This window comes from Fukomys damarensis, unplaced genomic scaffold (genome assembly GCF_012274545.1).
Source record: "Fukomys damarensis isolate Sample0158 unplaced genomic scaffold, DMR_v1.0_HiC HiC_scaffold_11, whole genome shotgun sequence".
Classification (NCBI taxonomy): Eukaryota; Metazoa; Chordata; class Mammalia; order Rodentia; family Bathyergidae; genus Fukomys; species Fukomys damarensis.
In genome coordinates this window covers 10,092,488-10,109,501 of record NW_022900923.1, presented here as the reverse complement: position 1 = coordinate 10,109,501, position 17,014 = coordinate 10,092,488, and the positions used below count along the sequence as shown (strand labels likewise).

Here is a 17,014-nt window from a genome sequence, read left to right as displayed (position 1 = left end):
AGTGCAAGGCCCTGCTCCCCTCCGCCCGGGGCTGGCTGTGAGGAACCCAGCGCAGCAACCTGACCACGGCAGGGGAGACTGCCTGGCCCCCGAGGCGGCTCTCCGGGCTCAGGGCTGGCACTGTGAGCAGCCCGGGGCAGAGGGCTCCGTTGGGCGGCCGGGTGCCCGCCTGCCAGCTCCTCCCCGAGAACACTGCGCGGGCCGAGTCTGTCATCTCCCTGCTCCCTGGAGTCCCCAGTCACGAGCCCTTCCTCTGCACATGGGCAGGTGTCTGTGTTTTATGTGAACCATGTTTCCATGGTAAATAGATTTTAAGACTTCCCAAAGGACAGACAGTGTCACCAACAGCAGAGTGGAGCCTCTGGCTGCCTCGTGTTTGAAAGCGTTAAAAATGAAGACAACATTGACATTTGGGGTTGTAATGTGACGGAATTACAGTCTTTTAAAGGCAAGAACCACTTATCTACACTACATGTAATATTCAGTGTTTTGTTCACTTGTCTAATTGGATTAAAATATTTAGCTCCCTTTAAAATCTTGATTGTGAATTTATATTGCAAAATGTAATGTCTGACTCAGGAAGCAGTAAGTGGAACAAATGTATCTGAAGCCATATAAAATTCATCTTATTTTTCTTCCAGGATTCTAGTTCTGAAAGTGTTCACTCTCGGACAGAGTGAACTGTTAACAGCAGAGCAAGCCTGGCTTCAGCAAAGCCCTGAGCACTTTTCAGTATCAGTTGTGCACAGGTTGCCTGGTGGAGAAACAGTTACTCAGTCTGCATTCAGGTTGCTGGGAAAGTTTCTCTGAGGGTCCCGAGACCCTTATGTTAGAAAAGCAGCACCTGGGGTCTTATGTCATTCTTGAAAACCACTCAGGCAGCAGGGAGTTAATGACATTTTAGCTGCATATGTTCAAGTTTATTTTAAAAAAATATGCAAGTCACTTTGGTTGACAGTGTCTTGTACACAGTTTTGAAAGAATCAGGGCAAACTTTAACAGAGTCAGTTTTTATTTGAAAAATATTTTCTGGGAATGTATCAGTGTTTATTTTTGAGACTGACAATTCGGGTGAAAATCAGGATAAAAACAAAAAAACAACAAATTGGTTGAAATCAAATTGTTTGTTTTCATCTATTTAGAACTCTTTCCAAAAAATCTTGGTTCGGGAGGAGGCTTTGTGATTTATTTTATTCAGTGTATTTGCTGTTCTATTCAGGCACCATCTGTCTTGCAGGTAGCTAACTTTGTGGGAGCCCTGAAGTCAGCTGGGCAAAGCCCCTGGGGCTGCAGGAAGGACCCAGCGAGGTGACAGCCTCGGGGTCCCCTCCCCAGCCACTGGGCCACCCTCTTCCCACAAGTGTGGTTCCTCAGCCGGACAAGAGCCTATGCCTCCCTCTGCCTCTGCTCGCCCTGAGCAGGCCTCTCCTCCCCTCCGCAGTCTGTGTCTGTTCCTCCTGCTTGTTTTTCAACTCCATTCTATGAGTCCTTTGGTGTAATGAGATAATGTCGATGATCTTGAATATAATCACATATGGCTGCTGGATCCATGCACAAGTTTAAATCAAATTAGAAAGTAAATTCGCTGCCAAGAATGCTTAAAAGTCATAGGGCCAACTGATTAACCACTGACAAGTCAGTTTCCGACTCTGTTTTCTAAACTGTAAGTGATTCATACGAAGGGCCTAGGAGGGAATCCCTCCCCAGCCTGAACGTCGAGGATGGAACCCACCAGCCTGTGCAGGGCCGCAGCCATCTGAAACGCCAGCCAGCTGCAAGCAGTCATTACCAAATAAGTCCACGGACGCGCCTGGATGTTTCGGAGGACGCTCTCCGCGGACAGACACTTTCTGTCCTTTCCCTGTCCCAGATGCCATTCTCCCCAAGAACAGACTCTTACTTCCTCATCAGCTGTCTCTACTCTTCCTGGCCAGATGTTAGGCACCCCCGGTGCTTGGCTGGAGTCTCCTGACCCTGCTTCAAGCTGTCAGGCCTGGCCCAAGCCCCCTGAGACCAATGGGCCTCACCCCAAATGCCGAGGGCTCAGCCTTGCCGCCCCGAGCCTGTCTCATGAGAGAGGCACCCAGCGCAGCCCTGCCTGGGTGCTGTGGGGTGACGGTAGGCACACAGATCGCAGGGGATCGTGGTCACAGTCTCTGCTTCTCCACAAGGGCAAGTACAGCCATTTCACAACCTAAGAGGTACTTTCTAGGGCTTTTTCCCACATAGTGAGGCCGGAGACTAATACAGCCATTGTGTTCAGTTGAGCCTGAACCGAGAACAAGCCAGCGGACCAGCCTCGAGCTTGGGGGCCGGGGCTGGAGCCCCCTCCGCAAAGGCTGGCCCACAGCACACCAGCACCGTACGTGCTCGCGTCTCCAGGGCATGACCAGGACTAGCTGGCTGCCAGACATGGGCTTGCGTGTTTCCGAACTGAAACAGAAGCCATTTAGGGTAATCAGGCCTTCTGAACAAGCCAGACACTTCCTGTAAGGGGCCACAGGCCGCCCAAAGCCACTCCATCCGGCCTCTGCTCAGGGCAGTGGGCTCAGGACAAATGAAGGAGCGAATTGGAGGAATGTGACTCAGCTTCAGAGCAGCTGCCTGGGCCAGAAAATATGCATTCTCTTTTGGGTACTGAGTGGACAGAGATTTTTAGAGTTTAACATGCAAAATTAAGCCATTATGCGTAATTCATCCAGACTGAGAAAATGGAAGCCTTTAGTGAAACCATCCCCAAACCGGAGATGGAGACAGCTGTAAACCTCAGATGCCCGCACGCCGGGCCCAGGCACTGTCCCTGGGAAGGCAGCACGGCTGACGGCCAGGATCCCTACGCACAGCTTCCCGGAAATACCTGCCTGCGTCAACGGCCGCAAACCCGGCCTGTGGGCAGCAGGGACACTCACGGGCACGGGTGGCCGAAGCCAGCGAGACCCTCACATGTGCAGGAGCAGCTCGGGTCAGGCTGGGCCCGGGGCTGGCAAAGCGCGTGCCAGACAGAACCCTGCCACCTCTGACCGCTGCTGGTATCTGCCGTTGAAAGCAGACGTTTCCTCTACCAAACTGCTTTTGTCAGGCTCATCTTAAAATAACTCCAAGTGTAATATCTGAATCCGAAAGGCCGCCTTGGAGATGAGCCGGATGGGCCCGTATCAGATCACTCGGGATGGGCAAATCACTTCTGTTCCTTCAGGCAAGGGAAGAAAGACCTGCTATCTTTTCCGAGGGTTTTTTGAGGCTTGGAAGTTTTTAAAGATGCATTTTGTGCAAATGTTGCGATTTATTTGGCAGTTACCAGATTTTTAATGCCCTGGAAGAAGCCCCTAAGCACCAATGGTCTGTGTCGAGATCTGAACGTGAGGTAAAGCAGGCAGAGGGGAGGCAACAAGCAAAGCGTGTGTCACCGGGAGGAAAAGCGCTGCTGCCCTGCGCTTCACTCTTTGAGGCCTGTCCCAGCTGGATCCTCAGTTACTTTTTAGGTCATTTAGAGGCCAAAAGAGTCACTCATGTCACGAGTCCGGGTCCCTCCATCACATGTGATGGGAGCCTCCTCACCTCAGTGTCCCTCAGCTTAGCCGGACCAGGCCCACAGCCGGCAGTGCCTGCCCACCCCGCCCAGCTGCAGGCTGAAGGATGACACTCAGCCTGCACGGGAGGCTGGCAGCACAGTGAGGACGGTCCTGTGCCTTTCTCCTGCCCTCCCGGGACGCTCCCATGCTGGGGGAAAGACATTTCCTCAGTCTAAGTACCTGAGACCCTGCCGAGGGTGCTCACCACTTCTGACACCCTTTTCATAATGTCCCGTGCAGATGGGGACACAGGCCCAGAAGAGGTGTGGATGACTTGGCCAGGGCCTCAGGACAGTGCCACGGTCTGGGATCCTTTCTGGTCATTCTGGCTCCAAACACTCTGCAGGTTCCCAGACCTTAGTGTCCCCCACACTAAGCTACCCAGTGTTTTCTTGGGGCCCTGCGCCCAGACACGCTGCCGAGAGATGTCAGGAACACCTGGCCACTGTGTCTGTTTACCACTGTGGTCTCCTCCTTCCCCAGTGGCCACACAGTGAGACAGCAGGGAGCATTTCTGTTGTGGCCTCAGCTCCAGGCCAGGCACCAGGCTGTGCTCACTGCTACTTGGTGGTCACCGAGTAGGGAAAACCAGTGGTTACAGCTCCCTGCTGGCCCTGTCGGACGTGGTCATCTAGAAAGGCGAATGAGAGCAATTCCTCATTGTTTCCATTTCCAGATACTCTTTTCCCATGAATCATTGCCAGCACGTGCTGCAGGAAGTGGCTGGGCCCTCCCAGAGCACTGGGGTGCAGCACCAGTAAAGGCAGATGCCACGGCCAGCCCACACCACATGTGTCCTAAAAACTGCTAGACTGGGGCAGAAAGCAGAGCCTCTCTGACAGCAAGAGAGCAATTTGGGAGAAAAGGCGTTTCATTCCAGTCTCCAGACTCACCTGGACTCTTTCTTCCCCCATTATCTAACCAGGACGGGGAAGGCCGGGGCTGTCGTCAGACTTCGGTCCGGTGTGTAGTGTTGCTAGCTGCATATGCTTGTTTGAGCCTCAGTTTCCCTAACTGAAAAATGGGGACCAGAACATCCATCTTGCTGGCTTGCTCCAGGCGAAGAAAGCCAATGTGAGTTCTTCATGTACGGCAGCCCGGCCTCCGTGAGCCCAAAGGCTGACCTGACTCTCAGCAGCTGAGTCAGGACAAGGCCTGGGCGTCAGGGTGAGCTCCTAGCTGGGCCCACCTGTCCTCGGCCAGTTCCATCCCCACACCCTCAGAGGCATTTCAGCCACGCCTCCATGATACCTGCCTGACCATGTGGTCCTCCCTGTCCTCCTCTCTCTGGCCAGTGCTGCATGCCCGGTGTGACCCAGGGCTGTGCAAGGACTGGCTCAGCGCAGGTCTCGGTGCCCCTTCCTTCTGCACAGGCACCACTTCCGGGCCTCAATTCCTGACTTTCAAGCTGCTCTGACCAAGTGACAGGATAACCTGGGTCAGTCACGGAGCAGCCCAGAAACAGGACCCCGAGCTCCCACCTGCACTCCCCTCCCATGCCGGCTCCTGTACCTGGGCCCGTAGCCGGTCCACCTCTTCTGACAGGCTCTGTCTCTCCAGGAGAAGCTGGCTCTGTCTGTTGAGCAGCTGTGCCAGCTGCTGGGCTGTGGCCTGGCTGTGCTTATCCAGCTGCCGGAGCCTGGAGAAGAAACCAACAGAGTTAGAGATGGTGGTAGGAGTTGGGGGCTTCAGGGTGTCAGCTTCTCTCCCTGTGACAGAGCAGCTGAGGTGATGGTCATGGTTTCAGTCTGTGGCTTCCCTTTGGGCTTTGCTGAGGCAGCACACACGGTGGGCGTGCATGGAAGAGGACAGCCTCACCTCACAGGGGCGGGGAGGCAGAGAGAGGAAGCACAGGGCCCCGGCCCCTCGCCCGCCCTCCCGGATAAATGCCACGCCCCTGTGGCCTAATTTCTCCCACCCAGCCCTACCTCCTAATGGTCCCACCACTCCCTAGGAGGGCCTCAGCCTGGACACCAAGCATCCAACACGTGGGCCTACAGAGGACATTCAAGCGCCAGGCCACAGCAGTGTGTCCCAGGGCAGCTGCCGAGGAGACCGTGGGCTGGAAGTCTAGGCTGAGGCTCTGGCCTTCAGCAGGGCCTTGGTGCACATTTGTTAAGGAGCAGATGTGAGCCTTCCTACCATGCTGCCATTAGAAAACACAGATCATTTGAGCTAAAGCCCAAACTCACAGGCAGAGGTCAAAGAGGAGAGGCCTAAATGCCTCCATTGTACAGCTGGCCCAGGCCCTGGCAGACGGAGCAGACAGCAGCCCCGGCTAGAGGAGCGGGTGAGGGGGACAGAAACACTGATCTAAGGGTTTTCCATTATTAATCACCCAGTCAATCATGAGCTCGGGCACTGCTGACCAGATGTCTTTAAAGATACCAAATTTGTCATTCTGCTGATGGGCTCTGCTCCCCAGACTTGCTAATTCACTCTATTATCCTCATCTGGCCACAGAAGACTTCCTCCAGCCAGCCGTGCCCTTGCCCATGGAAACGCGCTTTTGGATTAACCCTCAGCAGGGACCCAGACTGTTCTGGAAGGAAGTTAGGGGTGTGCCCTTCCTTAGCCCTTGCTAGTCAAAAGCACCAGCAGGAAGAATGAGTTGTATTTTCACAAGCTCAAGATGCATTTCAAACTCCACGCTACCAAGTCAAGTCTTCCCAGACGGCTCTGCAGACGCTGGGAGGAGCTCTCCTGCGTGGGGTTTCTGGTGAGCTCCGGAGGCCAGAGACGTGGGCCTTAGTGTTGGGTCTGCTTCATTTAAAGGTCGAGGCAGCATCTGGCCACAGGTAAAATGCATTCTGAGCAACCTGCATGGTGTTTTGCTCGCCCCCTCACCAGATTCTAAAGCAAGGAACAGTACAACCCACTCCAAGTCCCCTTCCCACCGCCAATCGCTCTTCTCAGTCTTGTATGCAGTTTTCATTCAAGGGGCCCGAGTCCCAGCCTCTCCTGTGAACACAGGGCGGGCTCCCCTTTTCCAGAACGGGGCTGCTTTTCAGCTGGAGTGGGCGCCCCACACCCGCAGGCCTCAGGGACTGGGAGCAGGAGCGGTTGGGCGGGGCTGAGCCTACACCACGCATGCTCAATTACGACCCCTCCCCCAAGCCATCCGGCCACGCCCACAACATGGAGCTAGAGGAGGAAAGGAGGACAAAGGAATGGCTCTTCCTTCTAGGTTCTCCATCAAGCCTTAGCAAAGACTTTCTGTCCCAGCATGAGCGCTTTCCTGAATCTGTGCAGTATCCTGCCTGTGATCTTTGGAGGAGGAAGCCCTGTTTCCTTGGGGAAGCTGGGGCATCACCGCTTTGGGAGCCCCACGTGGCCCTCCCCACCCCATCACGTGGCTGCGCAGAGCAGATTTTCCCCTGAGTCTCCGAGTCTCAGAGCCCCACGGTGGGGCAGACCAGGCTGAAGCCTTCTGGCAGTGCCAATCTCTGGCCAGGATGTCCCGTTGTCTTCTTGGGCGGCTGCCTTCCGTTGAAGACCCCGCTCTGCTGTGGCACCCTGGAGGCGTCCCGTGGAGAGGCAGCCACGTGAACTTGAGACTTTTCCTTGAGAAGCTGACCGTTCATGGCTTCATGCCCGTTCAAGATCAGGCAGACAAAAAGCATCATTAGCAGTTGAATTCCTCAGCCCCTAAAATGGCTTTCCCCCTCCAACTAAGTCCACAGAGAGAACTACAGGCTGCGAGCTACTGAGGTAGGAGCCGAAACCTGTGAGAAATAGATGACACCATTAAGGCTCCAGGCAGGAAGGTGCCAGAATGGCTATTCTCCATGTGGTCCCTTGCCCTGTGCTTGGATCAAATGGGCAAACAGTCCTGCAGACCGATGGGCTCGGCAAAGAGACAGCTGCCCCATCCAGGGCCACGCGGAGAGCCAAAGCCTGCTCTCTCTCGCAGCCCAAAACACTGTCCATGGCTCAGCCGCCAGAGCGGCCAGTTCCTGCCTGGACCTTCCTCCTGTGGAGCCAAGGGAATCTAACAAGGCCTGCTGGGGGTTTTGCACACTTCAGGCCCAGGACAGCTGCAGCAGTCACTGCAGGGACTCAGGCCACTCAAACCAGCAGAATGGGTGCTGAGTATGTGCTGCAGGACAGCAGGCAACCAGCTACTCCGGGGGCTCTGCAGAAGTGGCCAGCTATGAGCGGGAGATCCTGAGAAGCCCCGGCCCTACTCCACCAGGCACAGCTCTTTGCACTGGCCCACCATGAAGCCAGGCAGACTGGCTTCTTTTTATGAAGGATCTAGTTATGTTACCCATGCTGGCCTCAAACTCTGGGGCTCAAGCCATCCACTTCTCGGCCTCCCCAAGAGCTGTGATTACAGGCGCAAGCCACCAAGTATTTTCTAAGCCAACTCAAACGCTGTAGGAGCTCCTCTCAGGATTTTCTTCTCTCCCTGTAGCTGGGCCACCTCCCCTTGGGAGTGGCTCCTCCCCCATTCCCTGATTTTGGTCCCACCAAGACCTGAATTCATGATGTCAGCAGCCAACACTTGCTGAGTCCCTGGGTTTATTGATTATCCAATTAAAAGTTCACCACAATCCTCTGAGGATGCTAGCATTACCACCCTCATTCTACAGATGAGAAAACTGCACCTGATGGGTTCATTAACCTGCATGAGCCTTGGTAGAGCCCGGAGTGCCTGGGTGGTTATCTCATAGAGGTAATTCACCAAATCAACCCACCTGTGGCAAATGCTTCTTAAGGGCCAAGTACTATATCAGTCAGCTCCCTGTTGCCGAGACCAATACCTGAGTAATTTGAAAGGATGAAAGGATTATTTTGCTCAGTTTCAGTCCATGGCCCCTGCAGCCTTTGGGCCTGTGCAATGCATCATGGCAGTGCTGGGGGTAGAGGAAGCTGCTTACTGCATGCGGAAGGAAAGCAGAGTGAAGAAAAGCAAGGGTCCCGGTACCCCTTCCATAGGCCCCACCTCCTAAAGGTGTATTGGCCCCAATAGTGCCACAGGCTGGTGACCAGGCCTGCGTGACACATTTAGGGTCCAAATGATGAAAAGTACTGAGGTAGATGACTACAAGAGTTATAAACGGTCCTTGCCCTCAAGGCAATCTTGACCGACAGTGAGGAAGCTGCCCAACAGGTGCTAAGTTCAAACTGCAGTGTGAAGGCATAAAGAGAAGGGGTCAACACAGCGAAGGTCCAAAAGGGAGGAAGCCGTCCCCATGCACAGGACACTGACTTTACTGCTCACAACAGTTCCGTGAGACACTAACTGTTATCTCTGCTTTAAGGATGAGGAAACTAGGACACAGACAAGATAAACGACCATTCCAGAGTCACCCAGGTGGCAAGCCAGGAAGTAAAGAGAACAGTGGGTGCCGGTCTGGCAGGCTGGGCTCAGGGCCTTCCCATGTTTGGGTGGCACTGCGAACTTGCGGACTGATGATGGTCAGGAAACTTGGATTTTGCAGTGGGCTGGGCCAGAGGTGTGGGCACTCAGGGGAAGGGAACACGAGGCCCAGTAGAGCCGGAAGCCAAACTAAGAAACACAGACTCCGTCCTGCTGCCCGTGGAGGCACCTTACCTGGAAAGGATGGGAGGAGGATGGGCAGGCCTAGGGTCAGGGTGCATCTAGGGAGCCTGTGGGACATAGTAACACCACTTCCAGGCCAAGGAATGGAGGTCCAGCTGTGCAGGCCAAGCCTTCTGGGAGGTGAAGTGGGTATAGGGCAGGGGTTTTCAACTGCATGCAGATCTGGAGCCCCAACTCCTCCCGATGAGAATTCCTGCTGCAGTGAGAAGGGAGAGGGCCCACAGGTCAGGACCTCGCAGAGCAGCCGCGTTCAAAGCCTGGACAGGAAGCTGGCAAGACACAAGGACAGATGACAGAGAAGGGAGGAGAAACAGCAAGTGAAGCTGATCCTGGAGGAGCTGCTTGTATGAAATGTCACCGGGAGGCCAAGCACACGGAGGTGGGAGCGGGGACGGTGGCCAAGGGAGAGTAGAGGATAGGAGTGACTGAGCCAGCAGGGAGGGGATCTCGAGGCAGAAGATATAGGGGCTTCCCAGGGGAGACGGTGCCTCGGCAGGTGACGGGGGCTCTATGGCCCCTCTGGTCCAGGGCAGGACCATTTGCTGAGAAAAAGCACAAGGTGCTAGCTGGGGGTAAGGGAAGGCTAAGCTGGGAAGACACAGGGCAACTCTGACCCTGCTCCTCCCAGTGTTGCACCGGGGTCTGCACAGGGTGGGGGGCTCCTGTTCAGCGGCCAGGTCTTGGGGCATGGTCATCTTGGGAGACTGCGCTTTCTCAGTCTGTTCCGGGTTCTTGTTCTTAGTTGTGTCCTCTCTGTGGCATTAAACCATGTGTCACTGCCATGCCGGGGCCTGCAGGTGCCATGCCACACGGCAGGACAGGACCAGCGGATCTCGGAGCTCCGCATCTAATCAGACCCCCTCCAGGCCTGCCTCTCGTCGGGGCTTCTGCAGGAGTCCACCTATCCCAGCGACTGACTACCAGGCACCGAGGGACTGTGGCCAGTCAACAAATCCCTAGGAAGGTCACTCCCAGGCAGCACTGTGCCTAGGCTGCGGTTACTGTCCTACTCTGGGCCACAGGCCCATGCCTTCAGCGCCTGCAGGTGTACAACTGCCATCCTGAGCAGGACAGGTGACCCTGGGGAGGAAGAATGGCTGTCTTTGCTGCTGGGCTGCACCCTTTTGTGCCAAGGCATCACCAGGAATTCCAGACTTGTAAGGGTATGGTTACCATGGCAACAAAGAGGCCCAGGTTCCTAAAGGTACAGATGCAGACAAAACGCACGGCAGCTCCCAGGTGTGCTGGACCAGGCGCATCTCCACCGGTCCAACGGGATCCTCTCAGCCACACCCCACAAGCATTATCAGAACCAGCACTTTACAGAAATGTGCAAGACTTCAAGATAAGATGGAGAAAGCGGTGAAATACAAAACAACTTTATAGAGCTGAGTGGGCTGGGGAAAATATCTTATGCAAAACAGAAGCCGTACAAGCTGCCAGCTCCGGTCCTGCGCTTCAGACATTCATTTGCTATGAATACTGTGAAAGCAAGTGAATACATATATTTAAATTTTTTATGTTGTATGTGATGCATACAAAATATATGCAGTGTAGAAGTAAGTTACGAGGTATAATAACCAAATGAGCACTGGGGAGCCTAGTTCAGTCCCACAGGGCCACTGTCTGAGTGTTTCCGAGCCAGTCCTGCTGTCCCCAGGGGCACCCGGTGTCCTACCCGTTTGCGGTTTCAATTGGACGTTTTGGTTTTGCACAACCATTTTACCTGGGCTACCGTGGGTGTTCGTCTTGGGGTCTTCTTTCTGGTGGTGGAGGTAAAATGTCTTTTGTTCTGAAATGTTTCAGACCAGAGCCCCTTCCCTATGGTCATTCTGACTAAGGCAAAGTCATATTTCCATGGATCGCCCTCTCCTCTTCTGGTTCTCAAGGTGCTCAGTCCCTGCAGCTTCCCAGGAAGATGGCACTGCTTGGAAAGGAAAGACAGTGGGGCCGGGGATTTAGCTCAGCGGTTCGGTAGCCTGCCTTGCAAGCGCAAGGACCCGAGCTCGATCCCCGGTGCCAAAAAAAAAAAAAGAAAGAAAGAATGGAAAGACAGTGGTTTCCAAAAAACATCTGCATTTAATAAAAGCTGCAGATTCTTAAACTGTAAAATCGGCGCTCAGCTCTATACTTTTCCCGGTAATGTGCTCTAGTACTTAAGAGCATTTACTAAATGCCTAGGCCTGTATGCGTTTTGCATTCGTGAGCTAATTTATCCTCATAACTGTACGACACAGCATGGGCTGAAGAGACGGAGGCACAGAGGAGGAAGTCATCTCCCCAAATTCGGAGGGAGGCAGAGGGGGAGCCGGGACTACTGAAGCCACGTGTGATGCCCACGCCCTCGCGTGCCCTCTCCCTGCCCTGCCCCTTTACCATCGCCTCTTCCTCCTGCAGGTGTTTTGCACCAATGCCCCCTGCTGTCTCCACTGCACACACGTGCTGTCTGCACCCGATGCTTCCTGTCCTTGTGATGACTCTGGGTCGCTGGCCTTTAAGACTCTGCCTATTGCCCTGTCCCTGCAAAGTCCCCTGGCCCCTCCCCTGCATGAGCTGTGGCTTCCAGCATGGCTGTGCACACTGGCCACAGCGACTGCTTGTCTGCCTCTCCCATTGCCCCACCAGTTTCCAAGGCAAAAGCAGGCTCTGGTTCAGCTCTCTGCCTCTGCTGCTCGGCAAGGTGCCTGCCATTTAAACTGGGACCAAGCAAGCCATACCGATAATGTTTGTACTGAACCCAAGACCTGTGATTTCATCCTACCACCAGGTGTACTTTGTTTCAGAAAAAGTATAACATAGAAACTAAACAATTATAGTAGGCTGATGGAACCTGCTGTTATCAAAATCACAGAATCATTGAATGAGTGCTGATTAGAGACGGAATATGAATCCAGATCCCACCACAAACTGGCCATTTTGCCTTGGGCCAGGGGCTTGATCGCCCTCAGTTCAGGTTCTCCACTGGAGAAAATGAAAACATCACCTCCCCAGCAGCACGCATTTCACTGAGCCCTCCTTGGGCCGTTCCAGTGAATTCTCAAGTGTAAGAACTGCTGACTGGTACTTTAGGATTCACAGTATTAATCACACATACAAAATGAGGTATCTGGAGAATAATTTTTGTGTGGCTTCAATTTTGGATCAAAACAGCCAACTGCCTAAATGCAAACTATCCTGGTCTTTTCCTAAAATGTTTTGGCATCAGTCATAAGAACTGAAGCACACGCTGGGATCAGTATGAATCTCGGTTTCCTGGTGTGAAACAAGGGGATAAATTAGAACCAAGGTCAGTAAACTTCGGACCACAGTCCCAGTCCACCCTGGCCCACTGCCATCTTCCAGTTGAAAATGGTTTTTATATTTTCAAGTGATGAAAAGAAGAAAACAAACAAGCCTAATATGTGAACACTGCATAAAATTCAACTTTCAGTGCCCCTACATAAACTTGCACTGAAACACCCTACCATTCATTTGCCTATTTGTCTAGCGCTGCTTTTGCACCGAAGAGGCCAAGTCACTTCGAAGAGCCTAAAATATTTATCACCGGACCTTTTAGAGGAGAAGTTTGTCAGCCTTAGGGTTTTCTTCCAGCTCTGAATTTTCACAACATTATGACTTTACAAAATTTTGTTATGTTCCTTCCTCCAAAGATCACCAGCCATGCAGTCGTACCAATGCACCAAGTTGAGGCTATGAGAGCCCAAGCACCCTAAGCACTGCTCTAGGTAATTAAGTTCGGCGACTAAACTATGCTCATTTAAAGTTGCATACTTTGTTCCAATAATTAAAAATTGCTGTTGTATCTTCTGTGAGTTCATCTCATCCATGTGCTCACACAGACTCAGTGTGAGTAGGCAGTGTGCTTAGGGACCTGGAACTCAGGTTAACCCTTTATCCTGGCTCAGAAGGTCCAGGAACTTTCAGTGACGACACTGCCAATTACATTTCCTTTGCCCATATCCACTGTGTAACCGTGGTTTCAATAAAGTAATTCATCCCGAAGATCATGCAATTCTGGGGAGAGTTTACACCTTCAATGGAGAGGATTTATGTTCCCAGTCTGTCCTTTTCGTTTCCATTCCCTTAAGCTCCCGCTTGGGCTGCAGAGGTAGCACAGGAGGCTGTGTGGGGCCTGGCTGGGGAAAGACCCTGTCCTTCCCTCCACAGGAATCATGCTGTGCTTGACCAGCCTGTTATGAGGCCCAGAGGGGACCCGTGAGCTGTGCAAGATCCTGCAGCCTGTGTGTAGAAAGTCTTGGGCTAGAGTGCACGTCTTCGGACTGCAAATCCAATGACCTTTGGAAGCATTTCAAAAACCTCTTCTTTTTCTTTTTTTCCCCCCTTTGGTGCTGAGGATCATCTCTGGGGCCTCACACATGCCAGGCAAGTGCTCTGCCACAGAGCTACACCAAACCCTCTGGATCAGGTCTTCTTAAACATGGAGTTTTAGAGCTGGGAGTGTAGCTGAGTAGCAGAGGGCTTGTCTACCATGTGGTTCAATCCCTAGCACCACACATACACACAGTGTAAGAGGGCCGACGAAGCCCCGTATCCACATTAACACAAGGGTTGAAGGGAAGGAGCCTGAGAGAGGAAAGACACTGGCCTCAGTCTGGGAAAGGGGCCCAGGCTCGTCTCCCTGGCTCCATGAGAAAGAGGTCAAAATTCCTAGACCAACGCTTCTCCAACTAGCTCAGTGAAGAAAACTGGATTTGGTTTGTTTTTTATTCTTTTTACATTTCTAATTATGGCAGGCTGGTGGCTTTGTGAAGTACGATATACAGAAAGGACGGTTTTCCAATTGCTACAGAAGTTTCTAAACACTGGATTTCAGTTTGTATCTTGCCATAGAGCAGTAACAGTGAATCTGACAATAGTCTGAGGACAGACCTTGGGCCTGGAAGCATTCGTGGAGCAGCAGTGACCCTGTGCATGGACTGAGGCTGACAGGGAGGATGCAAACTGGAGGCTCAGAAGGCCACCTTGGGAAAGCTTGTTGCCTGCACAGTGGCCAGTGATCCCAAGAACAAACAGGCAAGGTGCTCAGCGATTGTGGCTTCATGCTGCAGCCTGTTGCGGATCCCTAAGTCCCTGACAGCATCACCCAGGGCCCTGACACCAGGGGCTTAACGAAGAGGATGATGGTTTCACCTTTAAGAGCTGGGGACGGGTACCGCACTGTCACCCTGGCCCCTTTGTAAAGCGCAGGTGCTACGTTACCCCAGCCAAGCCTGTCACACCTTCAAAGCCATGGGTTTGGATAATTTAAGAGCTGGGGACGGGTACCGCACTGTCACCCTGGCCCCTTTGTAAAGCGCAGGTGCTACGTGACCCCAGCCAAGCCTGTCACACCTTCAAAGCCATGGGTTTGGATGGGACCCTGACGCCAGGAAGCAGCAGGGATAGGAGGTGATATGTCAAGAATTTTGGACCTTGTTACTTTCGAGTGAAGGGAACCCTTGTGTAGCACACATGAACTCCTGCCCCCCCCCCACTTAAGCAAAAGCAGAGTCACAGTGAGTGCAGTTCCACTGTACAAATGAAATAGGGCAGAGGAATGGAAATTGTCTTGGGTCAGAATCTTTCCAGAGTACAATCCAGGTTGCACAGGAATCAAAGCTACACAGAAGTACTATAACACAAATCCACACTGCCTGACCTTACCTCATCCTAAACCTAAGCACCCCTCCTTAAACAAGCCAACGTGCAAATAACAGCAAACTCCGAAAATGTTGCAAGAATACCCAAAACACTACATACTCTCTACCCAAATCCAACTATTGTGATAGTCTTGTCCCGGCTTAGTTATACCCCTCGCCCTCTCCGAGACAGGGTCTCACTATGTTGCCCAGGCTGGTCTCGAACTCCTAGGCTGCAGTGAACCTCCTGAGTGCTAGCACTACAGCCACACACCTGTGCTGCCTGCTCCTTTCTCTTTCTGAGTGTGTCTGGTGCACTTTTCCTGATCCACTGACAGTGACGTGCACGTTGCCCTTTTCCGAAAAGCTGTAGTGCAAATTTCCTGAAGACAAAGCTCTTCTATTATAGAATCATAGTCTATTATCAACTACAGTAAATTTGATATGGATGTAATAACTTTACTTCCACTACTCAATTCTAAATTTGGTCAACTGAACTGAAACTGTCCCTTGTGGCCCGCCAGAAAAGATCCTTTTCATTTAGTTGTCCAGTCTCTTTAGACCTCTTTAACCAGGAACAAATAAAAGGCTGCTTTTATTCTGATGAACGCTCTTTGCAATTAGAGCAACAGCAGTCTTCAAGGAGGTCGTGACACCAGGAGATGTGTGTAGATCCTACTCAGTTGTCACCTCGGGTTTTGGCGGTGCAGTATTGCATTTTAGGGAAGATTCTGTTCTAATGAGGTCCTCCCGCTGCTCCCAGAAACTGAGTACAGCAAGTGAGGTTCTCCTCAATTTCCTTCATCCTTGGGGTAGGCAAATTGGCCACAGAGGCATGATCACGTAAGAGTGCGCCCACGGCAGCTAAGTAACCAGATTCACTCACTATGGTGCACTTATTGGCACACGTCTTAATTAGGTTTTAATGCAAGTAATTTGATAACAACTCCTGGCCATCCACTACAGAACTGTCAATGCCGAAAGCTTTTTATTTAGCTCCTGTGCTGTCTACACCCAGGCAGCCTTCCCGCTGACCCTTGTCAAAGAACCCCATCTGCTGGTTGCCACGGTAACTGAAGGCGACCAATTGAGCTGAACAGAGTGACTCAAAAATAAAATCTGCAGCCAAAGGAATTCTGCTAAGAGTAATAAATCATTTAGTAAAAGGGGGTCCTCCACACAGTGGTGAGTGCCGGGATAATATAATGGCACAACTCTTCCAGCTAGAGGGTCCATGACAGATCAGAGTGATTAGGCCCGCTGGAGGGCTCATTGGTTTCCAGTGGGCTCCGGCAGCAGAAGAGCCTGATCCTGCCCAGTTATGAGCCACCGTGGGGCAGAAGGAATGAGCTAAGTCAATTTTTTAATATTTGGGCTGCAAATGTTTGGATTTTCAGAGTGGCAGGAGAACCAGCTGAGGCTTCCAATACGCCTTGCTCAATAGATTTTAGAAGTAGGATAAGTTAGCACAGTGGCACGTGGAGCCCGGAAGCCACTGCGGCCTCCAGGAAGGTGACAGGGAAAGCAAATATTATGATTACTTTGGAATCCGCCACTTTAGCACCAGCCCTCTGTCATCGATCAACTTTTCCGTGTTCCAACCAGAGAGCTTGTAGTCCTGGGAGAGCTGGGAGACCTTGAAATGCGAGGAGGGCGGCAGTGTCATGGCGGCCTGCTCCGAGGGAGAAGCCGAAGCCTTTTCCCTTAAAGACACTTGGTTTCTCTGAGGACAGAAGAGGCCTGCGGCCTAAATTAAGATTTCTGAATAGCAGGCAGAAGAGAAAGGGAAGGAGGGGTGCTCTGGGGACGGCACGCGGCAGCTGGAGCCCCTCACAGCCCGGCCCCCATGGCCCCTGCAGACAACAGTGCCCCCATTTTGAAAACAAAAGCCCCCAGCCAGGCACAAGGTCTGTGCCGCCTAACTGCCAGTTCCTCGGGGCTGTGCTGGCAGAGGCAAGGCCACGCCGAGAAGCAGCAGTGGCCCGGACAGCACACTGGGACGGGCGGTGGGCCTGAGGGCTTGGGGCGGCCTCCGCCCGACCGACCTCCAAGGCAAGGGAAGACCCTGGTGCGCAGTCACCCCAGAGACGCTTTTCTGCTTCACAAAAGAGCAACCGCCAAACAGCAGGTGGATATTTTCCCCACTGTAAACGCTGCCAATAAGTGGCTTCAGTCTCGGAGTTTGAGGGAGCTGGGGGCGGCAGCGCAGCGGCGCGGCCACCTCTCCCGCGCTC

The 17,014-nt window shown here is 52.8% G+C and overlaps 1 protein-coding gene across 14 annotated transcripts in view; it reads right to left on the bottom strand.

Moving 5' to 3' along the window:
* Window positions 1-17,014, bottom strand: part of Sdccag8 (SHH signaling and ciliogenesis regulator SDCCAG8) — a 200,243-nt gene that overhangs the window by 3,448 nt on the left and 179,781 nt on the right. For 9 of the 14 annotated variants that reach the window (XR_002025980.2, XR_002025982.2, XR_004516620.1 and 6 more), the window contains exons 17-19: window positions 5,085-5,211; window positions 4,828-4,980; window positions 4,466-4,586 (exon numbers count right to left, since the gene is read on the bottom strand). Coding sequence is in view for 4 of the 14 variants with exons in the window: in XM_019210423.2 (XP_019065968.1) it covers window positions 4,549-4,586; window positions 4,824-4,980; window positions 5,085-5,211 (322 nt within the window). In the remaining 10 variants the exon portion in view is untranslated. Of the gene's footprint in view, window positions 1-4,465; window positions 4,587-4,823; window positions 4,986-5,084; window positions 5,212-17,014 lie in introns of those variants that run through there. The other 5 variants (XM_010642586.2, XM_010642588.2, XM_019210423.2 and 2 more) reach the window with 4 other exon arrangements.